Source organism: Vulpes vulpes, chromosome 2, assembly GCF_048418805.1.
Source record: "Vulpes vulpes isolate BD-2025 chromosome 2, VulVul3, whole genome shotgun sequence".
Taxonomy (NCBI): Eukaryota; Metazoa; Chordata; class Mammalia; order Carnivora; family Canidae; genus Vulpes; species Vulpes vulpes.
In genome coordinates, this window is record NC_132781.1 from 141,805,559 (window position 1) to 141,829,184 (window position 23,626).

Sequence of the window (23,626 nt, forward strand, 5' to 3'; positions counted from 1 at the left end):
TCTGCTTCTCCCTCTCCCTCTGCTCCTCCCCCTGCTCCTGCTCTGCTGTCTTGAATAAATAAATAAAATATTTTTTTTCAAAAAAGATGGAGCACATAAATGGACAGTTATACTTGACCATGAAGAGTATAAAGCTAGGAAAATGCAGAACATAACAAGGAAACACTAAGGAGAGAATGCCTATTTAAACCTGAAGATTCAGAGAGGACTCCGTAAAGTAGGTCTGAAATCTTTAAAGATGACAGAATTCGCCACTAAGTAAAAGCAGTGAAAGGCATTCCAGACAGTAGAGGATGCAGTGATTTTAATTTGCAAATCTGCACGCATACCCCTGTAGTTGGAATTCATGATTAGTAAAGGAAGGAAAATCTCTCCAGGTAAGGCTGGAAAGAGCCAAATCATGAAGGCCCTGTTGCCACCCTGAAGAGTTTGAGACTTAATAACCATAAAACCACTAAACAATTTTTAAAGTAGGCAGTAATATACCCAGAATTGTATTTTGGAGATTATGCTGTAGTTATTAGAAAGGGTGAATAAGATTTGAAGGAAGGAAGCACTTTGGGTTCCATAATAATCTGAGTAGCAAACACTGGGAATGTAGGTAAGATGGCATTAGTAGACAGAGAATGGACAGGGACAAACTTGGAAAGATTAAAGAGACAATGTTGAATAGTAGTGACCCTATGAAGGTTGGGACAGTAAAGAGAAAGAAAAACTAGAACAATTCTGTGGCAACAAGTTTAGGCAACTGGTTGAATGGTAACACCGGTGCTTGAGATTCAGAGTACAGAAATAACTGGAAGAGAATACTCTACAGTAGCTATATTCTATTTTGGATAAATAGTTTGCTGTAGCTGGGTCCCTCATAGGCAGAGGGCCCAGCAAACCATGAGATGTATGGGTCTGGAATTCAGGAAATAGATCTGAATTAAAAATAGAAAGAGGAGAGTCTTTGCATATGCTAGTAGCAGAAGTCACAAAAGATGGAGATCATCCATGAGAATATGAGGGCTAAGAGGATAAAAACAGGACCCCCAGCAAACTATGAGAAAAAGAGAAACCCTTATAAAAGAACAAGAGAGGTAGAAGGAGAAGCAGGGCAGACGATGACATGGAAACCAAGGTAGGATAGGGGTTCATAAAAGGGAAAGTGACCATCATTGTCGAGGAAACAAAGAAATATAAAGTGACACAAGAACCTAAGTCTGTTTCATCTAGCAATTAATTCGTTAATGATAACCTTTTCTGGAGCAGTTTCATGAGAAAAGTAAGGCAGATACTTTTTTGCAGGAAGTTGAAAACTGTCTGTTAGATGAGGAGTTGTAGATATGAAAAAGTATTTTACTTTTTCCATAAATTTAGATGTAACATGGGGATAAAATGTTTATCTAGAAAGAGATATATCTGTTTAAAAAGCAGCTTTATAGAAGTATAATTAACATACTTTAAACTGCGTATATTTAAGGCATACAGTTTGAGGAGTTTGGGCCCATGGATACACTGTGAAACCATCACCACAATCAAGACAGTAAACATATCCATCACCCCCAAAGTAGAAAAGTATATATTTCCATAAGCTGAAGGGAAGGAGTCAGTGGAAAAAGAAATTGACTTTAAATGAGAGAATATAATAAAGCAGAAGCAGAGGAATAGGGGGAATCCAAATATTTACCTCAGCTGTTCATTCAAAAGCCTTTTTTTTCTTTTTCCTTTCCCCTGGTACAGGCTGTATTATAACTTACGTTGTAATTTTGTTGTTAATAAGTGATGTCAAAACAAAGGATGAATTTTTATAGAATACAGTATTACTCACAGAAAAACAGTGTAGTCATAGAATTTAAGATTGAGACTCTTCACCAAAGCACTTAGACTTCCTACCACTTCAAAAGCCAGTTTGTATCTTCATATGTCAATATTTAAAAATATCTAAACTGTGTGTCTTCTCTTGCAGCCCAATTAAAGGATATTGCCTATGGCACCAAGCAATATAAATTTAAACCAGAAATCACACCAGATGACTCTGTTGATGAATTTGATGAAACCATTCACTTAGAACGAGGCGAAAACCTACTTGAAATCCATATCAACAAAGTAACCTTTTCTTCTGAAGTTTTACGGGCATCTGGAGATAAAGAGCCTATCACTTTCTGTACCTATGCTTTCTATGATTTTGAGCTACAGACAACTCCCATAGTGCAAGGCCTTCACCCAGAATATAACTTCACTTCTCAATATCTTGTTCATGTTAATGACTTATTTTTACAATATATTCAGAAGAACACTATCACTCTTGAGGTCCACCAAGCTTACAGCACAGATTATGAAACAATTGCAGCAGGTCAGTTGAGATTCCATGAAATTCTAGAAAAAAGCGGTCGAATATTTTGCACAGCAAGTTTGGTTGGTAAGTACAATCTTAAAGCTTTGGATATTTGAATCACTAATTTGATTTGTATATTAATATGGTATTCTACATTACTGTCTTTTCTTATGGATTCAAGATGCCTTGAGGGTAGGACGGTGTCCTCAAAGTAATCTGCCTACCGTTGATTGGACTATCCTAAATGTCATTAATGATGTCAGTGCAATGGCAATTAATTTTTCACAAGTTTATAAGTGCACAGATTTACTTACCATATAATACCCTTTTTTGATTAAATATTAGTTGTAGTCATTTATCCGAGTTTAAGAGCTTATGTTATCACCATTACTAGACACTGGAAATACAGTGGTCAGTGCTAAGTAAGACAGAACCCCCGCCATCATGGAGCTTATCTTCTAGAGGGGAAGACAGGCCATAAAACAAATTTGTATCTCATCAGATGAAGAAAAATGAACAAGCTAACAAAGATGGAAGGTTGCTAATTCAGATAAGAGCTTCCTTGATAGGTGAACTGAGTAAAGATCCATGACGTCTGGGGGAAGAATGTTTCATGAAGAGGAAACAGCAAGTACCAAGATAGAGAGACAAAGATGACATGTTGGAGGAACAGCAGGAAGGCCAATGGTTAAAGCAGAAATGTGATTAAAGCAAAAGAAGGATGAGTACACAAAGTCAGCCTGAGAAAGGCAAATACCATATGATTTCACTCATATGTGGAATTTAAGAAACAAAACAAACGAACAAAGGAAAAAAAAAAAAAAGAGGAGGAGTGGCAAACCAAGAAACAGACTCTTAACTCTAGAGAATAAACTGCCTATTACCAGCAGGGAGGTGGGTGAGAGATGGGGAAATAGGTGATGGGGATGAAGGAGCACCTTGATGTATGGAAGTGTTGAATCACCAAAGTATACACCTGAAATTAATATTACATTGTATGTTAACTAACTGGAATTTAAATAAAAGCTTTTTTTTTTTTAAAGTACACTTTAAAAAAAAAAACAGTAGAAGGACCAGATCATGCTCTAGAAACTTGTAGGTCCTGATGAGGCAAATGGATTTTTTTTTTTTCTCTGAGTAATTAAAGTCACTGGAGAGTTTTGAGGAAGAGAGTGACATGATCACACGTAGGTTTTAGGAAAACCACACTGGGCGCTGGGGGAAGAATAGTCTCTCGGGGCCAAAAGGGAAAATTAGGAGCATTTTCAGGCTCTTGCATTAATCTGTGAAAAGATGATGATGGCTCAGATTAAGATGGTAATGAAAACAGTGACAAGAAGCAGTTTTTTTCAGTTGATGTTTGATTAACTTCAAGATTTACTTATCAACCAGATGGAGAGTAATGAGGAAAATGGAGGAGGTAAGAATTTCTGGCATGCAGGATAAGGAGAATGGGGAAGCCATTTATTGAGTTAGGCCTGGGAAAGGAACAAATCTGAGAAAGAAAATCAATTTTGTTTGAACAACTTAAGACTGTCTTGTTGGGACAGCCAAATAGAGATGGCACGCTTGCCATTGGATACACCTCCCCAAAGGTCAGGAATAAACAAATGAAAAGGAGAAACATTATCGTATGGAATATATTTTAAGGCTTTGGCCTCTGTAATCTCACATAGAGGCTGAATGTACACAATGCAGAGAGAGTGGCCAAGGATTGAGCCTTGGAAAACCGCACAATTTAGAGTTTAGGAAGAAGAGACACCAGCAAAGGAAACTAAAGAGGGGCCAGTGATTTAGAAGGCAAACTAAAGAGCAAACAGTATCCTAGGGGCCAAGCCAAGAAACCATTTCAACAAGAAAAGAGGGTGATTTAGCTTCTGGGGAGGGATTTTATTTGATTGATTGATTGATTGATTGATTGATCACAGGGGTAACACATATTTACATGATTCAAAAATCATAAGGTGTAAAAGCTTATACCATAAAATATCTCTCTCTCCCACTTCTGTCCCTCAACTACCTTGGACCCCCTCACCAAAGCTATGAATTCTTCCAAAGAAATTTTAAGCATGTACAAGCAAATTATGTGTATCCATTAATATTCTGGTTTTAGGACTTTTTTTAAAAAAGATAGTAGACAGAATCATGTTTGTTTGTTGATGATCCATTAGTGAGAAAGTAAATAATGAAGTAGAAGAGAATGGGGAAAATAGTTTTAATAATATGGTATGCTCAGGAAAGCTTAAGTATAGAATATCCTCTATTCAACAAATATTGAGTACCCATTGTATACTAGTCACATTGGTAGGAATATATCAGTGGAAACCACAGCCCTTGGCCTCAAGAATCTTGGAGTGTGAGTGGAGAAATACGCTGGTGAATAGACAGTTAAGTGAAAGGAGTCAGTGTCCTAATGAGAGGACAAATCTTTCCCCTCTTTGAAGGAAGCAGAGAGCTTCTAAGTCCCCCAGAAACTGTAGAGGAAATCTTCATGGAGGAAGAGAGATGAATAGCTGCCCGAGTTGAAAAGAGTAGTGAGAGTGTACAAGGGCAAACATCATGCAAGCATGTATTACATCTGAAATATATTTGGCATAGCTATGGCATTTGTCCCTGTACTTGTGGCACAGTAGAGAAGTGGGAAGGTGCCAAAGATTTCTTGAAAGCTGAATTATAATGTGGAATTTTATATTTAAAATTTTGAGATTTTATATTGTATCTGTCAGTCTACATGGAGTACAACTTGTTAAAAACAAGCTACTGTAGCATCAAAAAGAATCTGTGGAGTATGTAATACAATGTTTAGGGGTTTTTTCTTTATATTTTGGAAGGATTTAAATAGTATGAATTGGAATATCTCAAACATAACTTGACATTGCTCTTTAATAATACTTAACATACAATGAAACTCAACTTGCAGAAATAACTTTATTTTCTTCAGTTCTGTTCTTTGCCAATCACACATCATTTGTGCAAGTCATACATTATCCTACTCAGAATAAAATTTTAACAGTGAGTTATGCATTGATTTGAAGGAACTAAAGGAGACATCCCAAATTTTGGCATAGTGGAATACTGGTTCAGATTACGGATTCCCATGGATCAAGCAATTCGACTTTATCGAGAACGAGCAAAGGCTTTGGGATATATAACATCAAATCATAAGGGGCCAGAGCAAAGGCAATGGGTGAGCTGGTTGGACTTTAAGACATTTTTATGGGGGGGAGGGGGTGCCTAAAAAAAAAGACATTTTTATGATACAGAAATTTTATAATATGTCTTTTTATGTCATGCTTTAAACCAAAATCATTTTCTTTCACAGCCATCAAGTGACTCTTTTTAACTTCTTATTTCAAAATAATTATGACTTACAGGAAATACAAAAGCAGTACAGAGAAGTTCTATATACCCTTCACCCAGCTTCTCCCAATTGTAACATCTCACATAACTACACTACATTATCAAAACCAGGAAATTGACATTGGTACAATACTATTAACTAGACCATAGACCTTACTCAAATTTTATGTTTTTACTTGTGTGTGTGTATGTGCGTGTGTAGCATTAGTAGTTCTGTGCAGTTTTATCATGTATATATATTCATGTAACTGCCACCACAAGCAAGATACAGAATTGTTCCATCACTAGAAAAGAACTCCCTTGTGCTTCCCAGGGTACTTTCAAAAAATAGAATTGCAGTACTGTGAATTGGAAGTTTAAATGCAGTTCCTCAGAGCAGCATTTCCCTGTGTTTCATAGAGTCATAATGGCCTTACTTCCAAAAGAATTCCACAATACAATGAATGCAGAAAGCACTAAAGTGAGCCAAGTTAAATAGGGTCCTTGACTTTCATGTTTAACAAGAATCCCAAGAGGAAAGCTTCAGGTACACACTTGAGTTGAGTAACAAAGGGATAAAATATAGTTGAAACATTTTGGAATGTTTGCTCAAGTCATAATTATCTTTTTTCTTTTGGATTACTGTCACTGCTATCCATGTGGCTGGGCCCCCAGGGGCCAGATTTATGTCCAGTGGTCCTATTTTTCCCACTCTATACTCAATTATGAGTAATGATTCAGGGGTATCCACCTGACCCCAGTTAAGCCAATCGGATTCCATTTTCAAGAGAAAACAAGACTCTCCATGCTTGGAACATGTGAAATTGAGAGCTTTGGGGCAGCCATCTTCTACCATATTAACCAGCAAAGGAAATAAAATGGTTCTGGAGAAAGGGAATAATGAGCAAGCATACAGAGAAAAATGGACACCAGATCGAGGGTAAATTCTGGCAGTTTTCTAGACCTCTTACCTTCCTAAGACCCACCACATTTCTGCTATGCAATTCCATGAAATAACCATATGGACTTACATTAAAGTCTCATTTTGTTGTATTTGCTAGATGGAACTAGTTTCTATAATTTTCAATTAAAGAACCGTGACTAATATAACACTGATTCCTGAACTTAGAACGACACCTGTTTCCTAGAGATCATCTTTCTAGACTAGTATTCTTTAGGACATACTATGGGAAATGCTGTAATGGAAAAGAGAATTAAAAATAGAGAGACACGGCTATTTATTTAGTTTTGTAGTTTGTTTTTAGATTCCCATTTTCTGGCTTGGGTGAATCGTTTGTTGGAAATCCAGTTTTTGTGGGTAGATTTGGAGTGAACCACAGGGAGTATTTTTTAAAATCATTCCACTCTGCATTCTATAGTTGAATACAAACCAGCCCCAGGACAGCAGTATTGGAATTCCCTTCTCAGTTTTCTCCTCTTCATACCACCAGATGTCTCTACTGAGGACATTATGAGTTTGGTTCTATTTTGCCTTCTCCAGTAAACCTGCTGGAGTCAGAGGTTCCAGATGCTCAATCCAAATTTAGAAATACAGTGAAAGAGGAGCCCCCTTTGTAGAAAGTAGAGTATTCTCCAACACTAAACACGGCGCTGGAACACTAACGTTTCTTTATGCTAGGTCATCAGCTATGGTGAGCTTAACAAGTTAGTTACTGCAATCGTTTGCTAAAATGCTTATGCACTGGCACCTGAACAAAAGTTTCTTATGGAGTTGTACAGTAGCTTCTATCTCTGCCTAATACCTTTCACTCATCTTTCTTCTGAAATGTCCTCCCAGTCCAACTTTTTATGCCCTCCGATGTTTATCTCTGACCTTGTTCTCTTGTTCTTATAGCAGTTGAGCTTCAGTTTACTGGCTAATTTTAGGCTCATGTTTGCTTCCCCATACACCAAGGGTTGAAGATGAGGGCCAACTCAAATATAACGAAACAATCTCTGTGGGTGGACTCCATCAAATCCATTGGATTCTTATATAGGAGTGAGATACGGTCACAATAGCTGGAGTGGTTGAAGAATTAGCTCTTAATAAATTTGTGAACTAGAAAACATTTGTCTTTGGACCCATCTGTTCACTTTATTCATTAGTTATTAAGTAGAATTAAAGAATTAAAGGTTTTAACAGTAGTCTCTACATGTATGTTCAGGCATCTATGTTTATTGCTAATAGCTTAAGATCACCTGTTCACCTATGTTCTAGGGAGTATTGCTTTTGACTGAGGATCAGGTCTTTTACTGAGAAATTCACTATGAAGTGTAAATATGCAACTTTTTGTCCATTTACAAAATTATTTTGTTTGGAATTTGGCAGCTGCTGTTTATCTTCTCATTGTATTATTACTATAATATAAATATGTATTTTTTTCCAGTCAAGTCAGCAAGCACCCAAAACTGCCCAGCTCAGTTCTACTGATTCCACAGATGGCAACTTAAATGAACTTCATATTACAGTAAGGTGTTGCAACAACCTGCAGTCCCGAGGAAGCCACCTTCAGCCACACCCATATGTTGTATACAAGTTTTTTGATTTTGCAGACCATGATACAGCCATCATTCCTAGTAGCAATGATCCACAATTTGAGGATCATATGTGTTTCCCAGTGCCAATGAATATGGATTTGGATCGATACCTTAAGTCAGAGTCTCTGAGTTTTTATGTGTTTGATGATAGTGATACTCAAGAGAATATTTACATAGGAAAAGTCAATGTGCCTCTGATTTCATTGGCACATGACAGGTGTATCTCAGGTAAGCATATTTCTTGAATCTGAAATTATAAAAACAAACCTAAATTATACTTCAGTTACAGATATGATTAACCTTCCTAATGTTCTCAGATAATCTTAAACTTTGGGCCTATAGTTTTTTTTTTCTAGTTATTTTCTTAGTAGTTCTACAGATTACCAATATGTATCTTGACGTATCAGTCTAAAATTAATACTAACAACTCTATCAAAATATAGAAAGTCTACCCCAATATAATTCTATTTCCTCCCCTCTTCTTTGTGCTATTACTGTTCTATATTTGTATAAAGAATACCTATATATGTTATAAACTCAACAATGCTATAATTATTCCTTTATATAATTTTTTGTCTTTTAAAGAAATCAGGAGGAGGGAGAATATAATTATAGACCTTCACGTTAACTTATGTGTTTACCATTTTTGGTATTTTTTCTTCCCTCCCTCCCGCTCTCCCATTTCTGGTATTCTTTATTTCTTCCTATGGATTTGCGTTTCTGTCTGGCATTATTTCCATACTCCAATATAACTCTACTGCCTCTTTCTCCTTTGTGCTATTATTACCATATACTTTTTATCTTTATGTAAGCTCAACAATATAATTTTGCTATTACTGTTTTATGCAATTATCTTTTAAATCAGTTAAGAAATGACAAAAAAAACATATTTACACTGTCTTTCATAATTACCTATGTGATTATTTGTGTTGGTCTCTATTCCTTTATGTTGATTTGAGTTACCATCTGGTATCACTTCCTTATAACCTAGAGAACTTCCTTTAATATGTCTTGTAATTCAGGTCTGCTGGTAATGACTTCTCTCAATTTTTATCTAGGAATGTCTTTATTTTGCTTTTATTTTTTAAAGGATAGTCTTACCAGGTATAATATTCTTAGTCATCAGTTATTTTTTTCTTTTGCACTTTGGGTACATCAGGTAACTAATTTCTGGCATGCATTGTTTCTAATGAGAAATCAGCTCTTAATATTAATATGATTCCCTTGTACTTGATACTGTCTTCAAGATTTTCATGTGTGTGTGTGTGTGTGTGTGTGTGTGTGTGTCTTTAAACAGACCATGATGTGTATAGGTTTGGATCCCACTGTGTTTATCCTACTTGGAATTTGTTGAGCTTCTTTATGTGTAAGGTAATGTTATGTACAAAATTTAGGGAGTTTTGTGCGTTATTTCTTTTGTTCTTTTCATCCCTTTCCCTCTTGAATTCCCATTGCATGTATATCTGTGGTGTCCCACAGATACCTGAAGCTCTATTCATTTTTTTCCATGTTTTCTCTGCATATTGGATAATCTCTACTGGTCAGTATTCAAGTTCACTGATTCATTCTGCTAGCTCAAATCTCCTATTGAGCCCCCCCTACAGAATTTTTTTGTTTTCGTAATTGTAATTTCAATTCCAGAATTTCTATTTAGTTCTTTTCTATAAAATTTCTCTTTATTATATTCTCTGTTTTATAAGCCATTGTCATCACACTTTCCTTTAATTCTTTAAATATCATTTATTTAAATTATTTGAACATATTTATAATAGCTGTTCTGATGTTTCTGTCTGCTGAGTGTAACACCAAGAAGGCGTCTATTGAAATGTAACACTTCTAGAAGGCGTCTATTGATGGCCTTTTTTCCTATATATGCTGCATACACTCCTGTTTTTCCACATGTGCCGTGATTTTTTGTTATTGTTTAAAACTGGACATTTAGGATACTATATTATAGCAACTCTAGGTTTCAACCCTCCCCTACTCCACAGGGTGCTTCTCTTGCTGTTTTTGCTTGGTAACTTGCCTGAACTAATTCTGTATCTTCCACTCACTGTACCTACTACTGATGTCTCTGCTGAATTTTTATTTATCATTGATTGGTCATAGGTTGTACTTAATACCTTGAGCTGATAGGCTTCCACCCTTTGTGGGTTAGTGTACTTGTTGGGTAATTGTTTTTCAAAGTTCACGCAGTCTGCAAGTCTCATGGTCAGCCAGGGAAGTAGCTTAATAGAGTCTGTTCTGACTTTTAATAGAGTCTGTTGGTTACTGAGTTTCTTTTTTTTGTTGTTTAAGATTTTATTTATTCATGAGAGACACAGAGAGAGAGAAAGAGGCAGAGAGGCAGAGACACAGGCAGAGGGAGAAGCAGGCTACTTGCAGGGAGCCTGATGCGGAACTTGATCCCAGGATTCCAGGATCATGCCCTGGGCTGAAGGCAGGCGCTAAACCGCTGAGCCACCCAGGAATCCCCATTACTGAGTTTCTGTAGATTCTCATCAATATGTTCTCAATTTGTTGTATACTTTTTTTTAATTTCCAGAGCCCTTGAATGGTTGTTTTTGATCATTTTGTCCAGTTTTATCTTGTCATTCTTTTTGTGGGAAGGATTTACTGAGCTCTTCACTCAGCCACTCTGGAAGTCCCACCCATGCCTATAATAGAAGTTTATCAACTCCTTATGTTCTATCTATATTCTTTTGTTCTAAAGTCTAGAGTTGTTTTGTGGCTCTTTCCCAGCCAGCCATTAAAAGATGTGTCAAACATTTGAGGACCACGTAAAGGATACTACTCCTAAACAACCATTATACTTGAAATATAGATTTGCTTTCTTCAAGTCTGGAATTTTTCATACTGAAAAATTTAGTGTGATGACTAAAATTTGTGACTCTGTATTACAGTTACAAGCTAGGTGATACTCTTTATTGCCATTTTGGGCATTTTGTTTATTTTCTAGGCTTTTTTTTTTTTTTTTTTTTTTTTGCTGTGCTACTATTAATTTGGAGTAATTTAACAAATCCCAGTGAAATATGTTAAAATTATGATAAAATCCTATGGTAATATGAAGACTTCCTTAGATACATAAATTATTTTAAATTGTGAGGTTTTAATATATTTTTCTATAGAGACAAGTCTTTTGCAAGAATATTTAAGGCAAAAGAAGGTTGATACTTGAGCTATAACCCAAATAATGTCTTAGAGGAAGGCTAAAAGTTCTGAGTAATCTCTGAATTTAATTTCAGTGAATTAAAATATTTATAAGTTAATTTTCTCATCTTGGAATCAATATTATCAGTGAGGCCTCAAGTTCTGAAAGCAATGTGCTTCAGAGATGAACCTATCATAGATTATTTTGTCTTTATTCTCTAAGCCATTTGAGGTGTGAGTAAAAACCAAAATTATTTTTAAAGTTGTGGGTAGTTCTCTTTGTTCTTCTTTAATTCTTATGGTAATACTCTGGCATTAATTAAAATTATTTTTGTAACTTGACAGGAATGTTTGAGTTAACAGATCATAAAAAGCATCCTGCAGGAACCATTCATGTTATATTGAAATGGAAATTTGCTTACCTTCCACCAAGTGGATCTATAACAACTAAAGACTTAGGAAATTTTATACACCAAGAAGAGTCAGAAGTTGTTCAAAGAGCACCTCCAGCATCCTCTGTTAGCACATTAGTTGTTGTGAGTAGCAGTGACTTTGAATTTCCTATAGAACTTAAGAAATAGTATCTAAAAAAAGAAAGAAAATATAGCTGAAGTCTTATCTAAGTATATGTTCATGATACTCAGTTTGACATATTGATTTATCTTAGGCACCAACACCTAAACCAAGACAGCGTTTAACACCTGTAGATAAGAAAGTGTCTTTTGTGGATATCATACCACATCAGAGTTCTGTAAGTAGTAACCACTGAAAATAATGATTTTTTTCTCGCATACCAAATATTTTAAATAAATGATATAGGTGTAGTATACTCTACCTGATTTCAAAGGAAACTAATAAATACTTCTTTTTCCTTTAAATGTTGGCTTTGTAATTTGGCATTGTGTATAAATGTTAACTCTCAATAGTTTTTTATCTAAACCCTCCTATGACTCCATTTGTAACTCCAGTTACTGCTCTAACTCTCTGCCCCCATTTATTGGGGGGCAGGGGTAGTGGGGGGTGGGAAGAAACCTCTTCAGAAAGTCCTAATTCTGTTTCCCTTTCTTCACACTGTTTCTTGAACTCATGCTAGTCAAAATTCATCCTCAGTTAAAACCACTCTTGCTAAGGTCACCAATACTTTGACTTTGCCATATCCAGTAGTCAGTTTTCTGCCTCCCAGTAACATTTGACACAGTGGAATACTTGCTCCCTCTTTTTTTTTTTTTTTTTTTACTTGCTCCCTCTTTACTTAGCTTCTGGAACACTGTATCTTTCTAGTTTCTCTCCAGCTTTACCAGTTATTCTTCTCACTGTCCTATACCAAATCTTCTATTGTGGAGTTGCCTCAGCAGTTTCACTGCAGACCTAGACTTCTACTCACTCTGTATCTACATTCAGAAGTCTTACCCAGTCTCATAGTGTTAAACATCTAGATACAATCTCTCATATTTATTACCTTCAGTCTTGATCTCAAATTCCAAATTTATTTCCTTCCTGCTTATTTCATATGTCCTGGATGTGTAATAGGAATCTAAACTTAACATGTCAAAAACCAAATGTGACTTCACAGCCCTCTTCCAAAATGTTTCTTTCATTGTTTCCCATTCTTAGTAAATGATTAATCATTCACCCAGTTTCACAGTCATGAAATTTTGAAGGCATTCCTTTGTCATTCTCTTTTTCACATCCTACAACCAGTTCATCCACCAGTTCATCCACCTGTCAGCTATACTTTCAAAACATACCCTGTATTCACATCATCTCCACTATCACCACTCAAGTCCCCATCATCTCTTTTGGACTTTAAAAATATTTTTTTTCCTTGTAATTGAGATATAACTCTTAAATAGTTAAAGAACACAAAACTTAAGCATAGAGCTCAATGAATTTTTACCTATGTACACACTTGTGTAACCACCACCCAGATTAATTTTTTTTTTCCTCAGGGCACCTGGGTGGCTCAGTCCATTAAGTGTCTGCCTTCAGCTCAGGTCATGATCTCAGGGTCCTGGGATTGAGCCCCACATCAGGCTCTCTGCTTAGCAGGGAGTCTGCTTCCCCTCTCCCACTGCTCCTCCCCTACCCCATCCTACCCCACTCATGTGTTTGCTCGCTCTCTCAAATAAATAAAATCTTTAAAAAATAAAAATAAAAATATATTTTCTCCTTAGAGTTTAAAATAATATCTGGCATATACAGTACTTTTAATATATATGTGCTAAATAAATGAATTCAATAATAATTATTCAGGCAGTGTTAAATAGCTAACACTTATTGAGTGTTCATTATGTGTCACACACTGAACTAAATTCAATATGTCCACAAACCCATTTAATCCTCACAACAACCTTATGATCATATTAGAATTATTCCCATTGAAAGATCAGGAAAGTAAGGGGCACCTGGGTGCCTTAGTCAGTGAAGGATCTCAAGGGTTGTGAGATCAAGCCCCATGTTGAATGTTGGGCTTGCACTCAGGGCAGAGTCAACTTGAGATTCTCTCTCTCCCTTTCCCATGGCCCCTCCCCTACTTGCATATTCTCTCTCTTGCTCTCTAAAATAAAAATAAATCTTTAAAAAAAAGTCAGGAGTAATATGAACAGAGCTTAAGTGACTTGCTTAGGACTGGGTGTTATGCTTGCTATATGTTGGCAAATCGGACTCCAATAAAAAAAATACACAAAAGTAACTGCTCAGGCAAAATATTAGATCTGGGGTTCGAACATAAGTAGCCAGATTTCTACATAAATGATCATAAACATAAAAAGACATATACACAGAGATATGTGTTGGAATGTGATCACAATAGCTGAAAATAGTGATCTAGTTAAATGTCCAACACCAGTAAAATGGTTCATTAAATTATGATACATTCATTCATTTTTTTTAAAGATTTGTCTGTCTACTCATGAGAGACACAAAGAGACAGCAAGGCAGAGACATAGGCAGAGGGAGAAGCAAGCTCCCTACAGGGAGCCGATGTGGTACTCCATCCCAGATCCCGGGATCATGTCCTGAGCCAAAGACAAATGCTCAACCACTGAGCCACCCAGTCATCCCTACATCCATTCATTTTAATACAATATTTATTAAATATGATGTTTGCCCAAAGTATCATACCAGGAGAAAATTTTATGTTGTAATATTGAGGTTTTTTAAATGTAACAGTATATATTGTATTTGTAGTATAATTCCCACTATGTAACCAAGAAAGTTTTTTATTTGCATTAAAAATTAATCATAAAGGGCACCTGGATGGTTCAGTCAATCAGACATCTTGACTGGTGATCTATTATTAATGGATATTATCATTGGGTAATAAGAATATGGATTTATATTAATTTCTTTTGATTTCTGGTTTATCTTTCCCATTTTCTATATTGGACATGTTTACTTTTAAAATAACAAAAATGGGGTGCCTGGGTGGCTCAGAGGTTGAGCATCAGCCTTCGGCTCAGGTCATGATCCCGGGTTCTTGGGATCGAGTCCCACATCTAGTGCCCCACGGGGAGCCTGCTTCTCCCTTTGCCTATGTCTTTGTCTTTTTCTATCTCTCATGATAAAGAAATAAAATCTTTTTTAAAAAATTAATAAATAAAATAGCAAAAATCATAAGCTATATTTTAAAAATACACATCAGTTTATGAATCCTGGAAAATGGTTGACTAGAAATTGATATTTTATACAGTTAAAAAATAATGTTGATCATAGACAGTATGTATCTTAGCATATGCAATTTTTAATTACATGAAAAATGTATAATCATCTTTGAAATATTAGAAAATACAAATAAGCAAAAAAAACATTAAAAATAAAATTTTTCCAAATCAATATATCAGAGATAGAATTTTAGTCTTTTAGTCTTTCTAAAGTCTTTAGAATTTTAGAGATAGAATTTCCTTCCATACTTATTCCCATGGGAATATGCACATTGCATGTTTGTTTTTTAACAAAACAATATAAAACTATGTATATTTTTCTGTAAATAGCTTTATTACTCAAAACTGTATTGGGCACTCTCTTCAGTGTCAGTAAGTACAGATCTACATTATCAAATTTTTCATGTTTGCAAAGAACTCAGGTATTTGTATATACCATATTTTACTTAATCCTATACTGTTGGACATTTGCATTGTTTTCACTTTTTTTGCAATTATAAACAATGCTTCAATGAATGACACTTGGAATTTTTTTTTTTTAATTATTTATTTGACAGAACAAGCACAAGCAGGGAGAGCCACAGCGGGAGAGGGAGAAGCAGACTCCCCACTGATCAGGGAGCCCCATGTAGGGTTCCATTCCAAGACTCTGGGATCATGACCTGAGCCAAAGGCAGGTGCTTAACTCACTGAGCCATTCAGGCACCCCACACTTAGCAATTCTTAAATTACATATATATATACCATAACTATCAACCATTTTACGGAAATACACTAAATTTAGGGTCATACAGATAACTACTGTATTTACTCTTCTCTCTATATGTAAGTCTTAGGATCATTTGGGATTTAGTAATAAATACAAAATAACGTATATGCATGTTTTTACATCAATAAAAGGAAATATCTATTCCTCCTGAAGATGTGAAGGAAATTTCATCAGAAGTGGAGCATACACCAGAAATAGAAACTAATATGCCAGCTCTTTCACATATTCCTGAGGTATGGGTTTGAATTAAAATTATTTTGAAAGGTTTAATTTGGTTCCTAAAAGATTGTATTTGTATTATTATGGATCAAGAATTCATAGCATTGATCATATTTTTGTGTATAACTTCGTGGGAACAGAAAAATCAAAACATGACCAGTGTTGTATCAGCTACAATTATGCTGATATTAGCAGCTGACAAATAAATATATGAATTAGAGTAATAATGTAAAATTCATTTTGATAATGAGTTTTTTAATAATCAAAAATTAATTTGATATTAATGCATCTTTCATTCTTGGCCTATAATAATGTTTTCATTTATCTGCGTATTACCATTTTTCTGTGCAGTTTTAATGATAGCTTTTCTAATGACTCACTTACATATAATGCCTGTCTGTATATTTAAGTCTCAAGCCTTACATGCTTTCTGAGTCAGGTGCTTCAGCAAGTCCACACACATGTGATCTAAGGAACAGTGAGTGTATCAGTATGCTTGTATTTCTTCAGGCTTCTCAAGAAAGCAGTGAAGTTAAGGTAAAAGAAAAAATACAACAAGGAAAAGATGATGATGTGTCCTTCCTATCTGAGGGTCAGCTTGCAAATCAAAGCTGGACTTCTTCTGAAGATGAAACAGAAATAACTGAGGAATTGGAACCAGAAGGTGATTTTTTTCCCTTTCTTAAATTAATATTATTTACTTAATTCTGTGCTTTTTTTAAAATCTGTTAGAGCATGCCTCCTAGGACATCTTCATGTAACAGTGGATCTACTCCGTGATAACCTATTTCATGACCAACATGAGACACAATTCAGTCCAGTCAGCTACTGACAGGTGGAATTGTTGCACACCTTCTTATCTCTTTCTCTCTTTTTTTTTTTTTAAGATTTTATTTTTTTATTCATGAGAGACACAGAGAGAGAGAGAGGCAGAGACACAGGCAGAGAAATAAGCAGGCTCCATGCAGGGAGCCTGACGTGGGGCTCGATCCAGGCCCTGGGCCAAAGGTGGCACTAAACTGCTGAGCCACCCGGGCTGCCCACACACCTTCTTTTCTCAACCTGGAATGCCACAGTGTAATGAATGCAAGTCTTACTGCTGACCATGTTCCCAGTTTATATTTTAAGCGGCTTTATGTTCTCTTTGGGTTTTGTACTATCATCTGAATTATTCTAGAGAAATTAACTTTTTAAAAATTAAAACTAAGAACTCAGACAAAGAAGACAACTCTTAACAGGGTTTAATTTATATAAATATCTAGAAGAGGCAACAAGAGTAACAGCATTTAGGTGGTGCTTAGGGAATACAGAGATATAGAAAAGGAGTAGATTACAAGGGAGCATAGGATACTTAACAGGGTGACAGATATGTTCACAAATTATACATATGTCATAATATCAAATTTTTCTCTTTAAATATGTGCAGTTTATCATATGGCAATTTTGCCACAATAAAATTGCAAAATTTTAAATATGTTTCTACAGAATATTAAGAATAACTAGGTTTTTGCACAATATAGTTGGTTAGGCTATAAGGAAACACCTATTACCCTGTCCTTCTCTTTGAAAAGATTATTTTTGAATTTCAGAGCAAGCTATATTATGTTTCTACTAAAACTAAACTAGGAGTTTTTCATCATTTTTTTTCTCTTTCTACAATATAATGTTAAAGAAAATATCTTTGCTGCTAAGAAAGGTCTAGCCATGATTATCATATTCTCCTTTTAAGATCATCCTTATAACATATACTTATTTCGCTCCATTTCACAAGGTATAAATATAATTGGTTAAAAAGACTTGAACCACTAAATTTTTATTTTTTAACAGAGGAGGAAGACAGATCAGCATCTGACAGTGATGAGTGTATTATTCCAGCTCCTATCTCCAAGAATATCAAACAGGTCAGTAGCTTGATGCCAGCTAGAAGTGTTACAGAATAAAGCTGCTTTTCCTTAATAGTGTATCAGTCTTCATACATGAAAATCTTAAGGCAGAAATATTTCTGGGAAAATTTTAATGTATTCTCACAATCTTACCCATGTAATCATCTAGTACAAAAAAAAAATTCATAGGTAGTTTCATTACATAATGGATCATAACATGTGTTATTTTTGCTTACATGTTAACAATACTTGTCATCAGCAGCTTTAATAGTTAACTTGCTGGGGGGGGATCCCTGGGTGGCTCAGCAGTTTAGCGCCTGCCTTTGGCCCAGGGCTAATCCTGGAGTCCTGGGATCGAGTCCCACATCAGGCTCCTGCAAGGAGCCTGTTTCTCCCTCTGCCTGTGTCTCTGCCTCTCTCTCCCTTTGTGTCTCTCATGAATAAACAAATAAAATCTTAAAAAACAAAAAAATAGTTACTTGCTGGAATGCCTGGGTGGCTCAATGGTTGGGTGTCTGCCTTTGGCTCAGGTCATGATCCTAGGATCTGGAATTGAGTCCCACATCAGGCTCTCCTCAGGGAGTCTGCTTTTCTCCCTCTGCCTGTGTCTCTGCCTCTCTCTCTCTCTGTTTCTCATAAATAAATAAATAAATAAATAAATAAATAAATAAATAAATAAATAAATAAAATCTTAAAAAAAAATAGTTACTTGCTAAAAACAGTTGACTTCCCTGACTCCTTTTCAGAATGATTATACAAAGATGTATTCAATCTAATATGAGGGGTGCCTGGGTGGCTCAGTCACTTAAACGTCTGATTTCAGCTCAAGTCATGATCTTAGGGTCCTAGGAGTGAGCTCCTCATCAGGCTCCCTGCTTAGCAGGAACTCTGCTTGTCCCTCTGCCTCTTTTCCTCCACCTGCTTGTGCACTCTCTCTCTCTCAAATAAATAAATCTTTTTTAAAAATCCAATCTGAGCTTTAAGAATTAAAAATGGGATATTGCATTTAAAAATATAATACTTGCAAATGTGAATTCATTCATATATTAAATATGTCCCCTGATAAACTATTAAAGTTATTTAATTTCTGCCAAAATATTAAACCTTCATAGAAGGTAATTTATCTTCTATAAGTATACTTTATATGGGAAATATACCACTTACCAGAGCATTTTTTATTTTAAGAGGGGGGTAGATTTTATAAAGAAAACGTTAGTAAAGTAGAAAGGCCCTAGCTTTTTCTATCCATTAATTTTCCTGAAATGATTCATTGGACTCCTTTTTTTAGAATTTCTACTTTATGGATAAGAATTAAAACACTTCTTTCAACTCTTAAAATTCTTAGCTTAACCTCTCTGCAGAACAGATCCAAATACAAACAGATGATTGACAAATACAAACAGTTCATCTGTCCAGTGCTTTATTGTCATTATTATTAATTATTACCTGACCCATGCCATCCTGATATATGGAGTCTTTATTGTTCAAAATCAGTAAATCAAGGAAGGAAGGAATCCTGAATATGATTGCCTATAGACTTTTAATGATACGTTTAGTTCAATTCAGTTTAGCTTTTTTGCTTTATCAAACTTGAAATTGTTAAATTATTTATCAAACTAATGCATAGAAATTCTCTGCTCTCTATTAGAAATTTTTGAAAATGGGAATCAAAGGGAAAATGGGCCCCTTGTGTGGGATTTAGCTTCATAGCCATTTGTATTAGGGTTTTCCAGGAAAACAGAACCAATAAGATAACATGTATAAATATGTACATATCAAGAGATGTAAGGAATGGAGTTGCATGGTTATGGAGACTGAGACGTCTCAGGATCTACATTCAGCAAGCTGGAGACCCAGGAAAGTCAATGGTGTGGTTCCAATCTGAGTCTGAAGACCTTAAAACTTCGAGTGCTAATGGCATAAGTTCTAGCTGGAAAGCAGGTAGGTTCGAGACTTAAACAGAGTCAGTGTTTCAGTTCAAGTTCAAAGTCAGGAAGAGACCAGTGTTACATCTGAAGGCCATCAGACAAGAGGAGTTCTCACCATTTTTATTCTATTCTGGTCTTCAGTTGATTGGAGGAGGCCCCATCGACTTTAGGGAGGGCAGTGTGCTTTACTCAATCTAACAATTCAAATGTTAATCTTATCCAGAAACACCCAGAAGGACACACCTAGAATACTGTTTGACCAAAGGTCTGAAAATCAAGTGGTCCAGTCAAGTTACCAGATAAAAGTAACTATCAGGGGTGCCCAGGTGGCTCAGTTGGTTAAGTGTCAGATTCTTGGTTTTGGCTCAGGTCATGATCTCAGAGTTGTGAGATCAAGCCCCATGTTGGGCTCCATGCTCAGTGGGGAATCTGCTTCCCCTTTCCCCTCTGCCCCCCTCCCTGCTCTCACTTGGGGTGCTCTCCCTCTCTCTCAAATCAATCTTTTAAAAATTTAACTATCACATCATTTTATTAAGAACCCTCCATTCATTACATCAAGAGTAGTAAGCCTGCATGTCTGAATCAGATATTTCTTTCTCATGTATCAGTAGTTTTTCTGGAAGACTTTGCCTACTTCATCAGGATTTTGGGGTACCTATATAATTTAGCCTTTTGAACATAAGAATATGAGAACTAAGATACTGAATCAGTCCTGGGGTCTAAGAAGATAGGTACTAAGGGATGTATTTAGTCAAAGTACAAACAACACTCATCTCTCTTGTCATTATGCAGTGACTCCTTTGGATTCAGTGTCTGCAGTTTGTCATCACTTCTCCTAAGGAAGTAAATGTATTCTGGCCCTGCCCTCAGGGAACATGTACATTAATTGGGAAGATGTGTTCACGAAAAGTTAAGTAGTTATTCAACTGTTAAATTACAATTTAAAACAATGTCAAGAGATTGTACCAATCATTTTTATTTAAAATTTTATTTATTCATGAGAGACACAGAGAGAGGCAGACACATAGGCAGAGGGAGAAAGAAACAGGCTCCCTAGGGGGAACCTGATATGGGACTCAATCCCAGGACCCCAGAACAACCACTGAGCCACCCAGGCACCCCAGGAGGTATAGTACCAATAATTAATGTAAGAGATAGTTGAGGTAAAGAATACTTAGCTGTTTTCTAGCCCCCTTCTCATTTTTTTCAGATGAGCTTTTAAGTGATAAAGTGACTTGCTGATAATCTTGTCACCAATTAAGGAAATTCAGAGGAAGAAGAAATTTTAAGTGACTCTTTAGTAGACTTTAGGGAAGATATGCCCAGAGCTGGCCCACCTGTCCTCTTGTGGGCAATATGTCTACTTTTTCTAATTTTAAGCTGACTTTCACTGCTTTCCTTGTTTATTGCCCAAAGATAGCCACACAAAACTGCCCAGCCCCAAAGAGAAAAATCTAATTAGTCATGCAAAGCCACTGGATTGCGTCCATGCTTATTCAGTTGTGTACTCTTGATCCATTCTGTTATGGCCAATCACACAGTAAGAGGGAGTGTTCTGTTTCAATAGTGACATCTCAAAGATGGGGATATATGATAACAAAGAGAAAATCATGTGCACTTCTAGTGCAGAGATACATATGCATTTCAGAAGTCAGGAATACACTAACTAGAGCAGCCTTTTTATATAAGAGGATAGAAGACTTCAGATACAATGCAGAAGCTAAACATTTTGGATTTTATCTAGTAGATACTAAAGAGACATTGTAATAGTTCATTTTCTTTTTTTTTTTTAAGGGTTTTTAAAAGATTTATTTATTTATTCATGAGAGACACAAGACAGAGAGGGGCAGAGACATAGGCAGAGGGAGAAGCAGGGAGCCTGATGCGGGACTGGATCCTGGATCCTGGGATCAGGCCCTGAGCCAAAGGCAGACACCCAACCGCTGAGCTACCCAGGCATCCCAGTTAATTTTATTTTCTAAACAGTATATTTATCACTCAAAAGTAACTTTCAAAGTATAGGAAAGTGTTATCTAAATTATAGCATCTTAAACCAAAATGATTCTCAACTGGGGGAGATCTTGTCCCCCAGAGGACGTTTGGCAATGTCTGGAGGAATTCTGGATTGTCACGCTGGGAGGGACTGCTACTGGCATCTAATAGGAAGGGGTTAGGGTTGCTGCTAAACATGCCACAATGCACAGGACTCAGAGCCTCTTTGGCCCAAAATGTCCATAGTGCTGAGCTTGAAAAATCCTTCATTCATGGAACCATGTGTATTGGCAACATTGCTAGCATCTTGGTGGAATTGTTCATTGCCTTTGACTAAGACAGAATAAAGAACTTCAGTTTAGCGAAAGAAAGAACTAGGTCTCTAAAATATCCAACTAATTCTAATGTACACATCTATTTTTTCTTTTAGAGTAGAGTTTTTTCTTATTATTCCTGGGAAAGTAATTTGTGTTACTTTCCTACAGACTGCTACAGTCTTGACTACCATTCCAAATGTGATTTATTATAATGGTTTAAGATGCTTTCTCAAATGTGTGAATATCATTTAAAGTAAGCAACTGCTGTAAGCAATGCTTTATGCCTCAGTAGCCCTTAATCACCTCCAACATGCTTTTAAAAATTCTACTTTTAGGATAAGGTACTAACCAGTATATTATGTTAATAGGTGATATTTAGTTTTGTTAAATTATTTACCAAATAGAGTAAAATAGTTTAATCTGTAAACTTAGGAACAAACCTCAAAAGATCATCATAATCATGAATTACCATATTTTCTAGTGATTATACCAGTTTTTCTCTGTGCTACTTTAACATTCATTCAGTATGAGACATGAAACCTTTTTCTTTAAAGATTGAAAAATTAGTACAAAGAACTCCTAAATATTTCATGCACATTCACCAATTGCTAACATTTTATTACATTTATTTATCATTTCCATTGGTTCTCCTATATATGTATGTGTGTACCTGTGGATGTATATATACATACATTCTTGAATTATTTCAGAGTTGCAGAAATCATGCTCCTTTACCCTTAAATATTTCATGATAATAATACAATACTGGGGGATCCCTGGGTGGCTCAGCGGTTTAGCGCCTGCCTTCGGCCCAGGGCATGATCCTGGAGATCCGGGATTGAGTCCCGCATCGGGCTCCAGCATGGAGCCTGCTTCTCCCTCTGCCTTGTGTCTTTACCTCTCTCTCTCTATCATGAATAAATAAATAAAATATTTTTTAAAAATAATACAATACTATTATTTAATATGCAGTCCCTATTAAAATTTTGCCAATTGTCCCAGTAGTATAATTTATAGCATTTGATTAATCCAGTCCAGGATCCAATCCATATTGCACACTGCATTTAGCTTTCCTCTCTCATTAGCCCTATAATCCATAATGATGCTTTCAACCTTTCTTTATGTTGAATCTTTCACATTAACATTTTTTTTAAGAATACAGGTCATTTGTATCATATAATATCCTTCAATTTGGATTTATGTGCTGTTTCTTCCTATTAGATTCCTTTATATGTTATGGTGGGAATACAATAAAAGCAGTGTTGTGTCCTTTTCAGTGTATCATGTCAGGAGGCACAGGGTGTCATTTTGTCCAATGATTGATGATGTTAACTTCCATTGAGGTGTTGTACCACAAAAACTTTTTTAAGCTTAAAAATCCTTGTGACTCATTAGTTTCTTTCTTTACCTCTTCTTTAAGAACTGCTTCAGGTAGAAATGTCAGCACAGTGATACATGGCTCTCATCGGAAGGAAGGTATTATTGAATGGCTCTTATGTGCTAATAAGC

The 23,626-nt window shown here is 35.8% G+C and overlaps 1 protein-coding gene across 2 annotated transcripts in view; it reads left to right on the plus strand.

Moving 5' to 3' along the window:
• RPGRIP1L (RPGRIP1 like) overlaps positions 1 to 23,626 on the plus strand; it is a 95,484-nt gene that overhangs the window by 42,225 nt on the left and 29,633 nt on the right. Inside the window, exons 15-22 of one of the 2 annotated variants that reach the window (XM_026011763.2) lie at positions 1,952 to 2,404; positions 5,356 to 5,507; positions 8,047 to 8,425; positions 11,693 to 11,883; positions 12,015 to 12,098; positions 15,910 to 16,011; positions 16,508 to 16,661; positions 17,825 to 17,898. In XM_026011763.2, coding sequence (XP_025867548.2) covers positions 1,952 to 2,404; positions 5,356 to 5,507; positions 8,047 to 8,425; positions 11,693 to 11,883; positions 12,015 to 12,098; positions 15,910 to 16,011; positions 16,508 to 16,661; positions 17,825 to 17,898 — 1,589 coding nt within the window. The remainder of the gene's footprint in view (positions 1 to 1,951; positions 2,405 to 5,355; positions 5,508 to 8,046; positions 8,426 to 11,692; positions 11,884 to 12,014; positions 12,099 to 15,909; positions 16,012 to 16,507; positions 16,662 to 17,824; positions 17,899 to 23,626) is intronic. The other variant, XR_012000063.1, reaches the window with a different exon arrangement.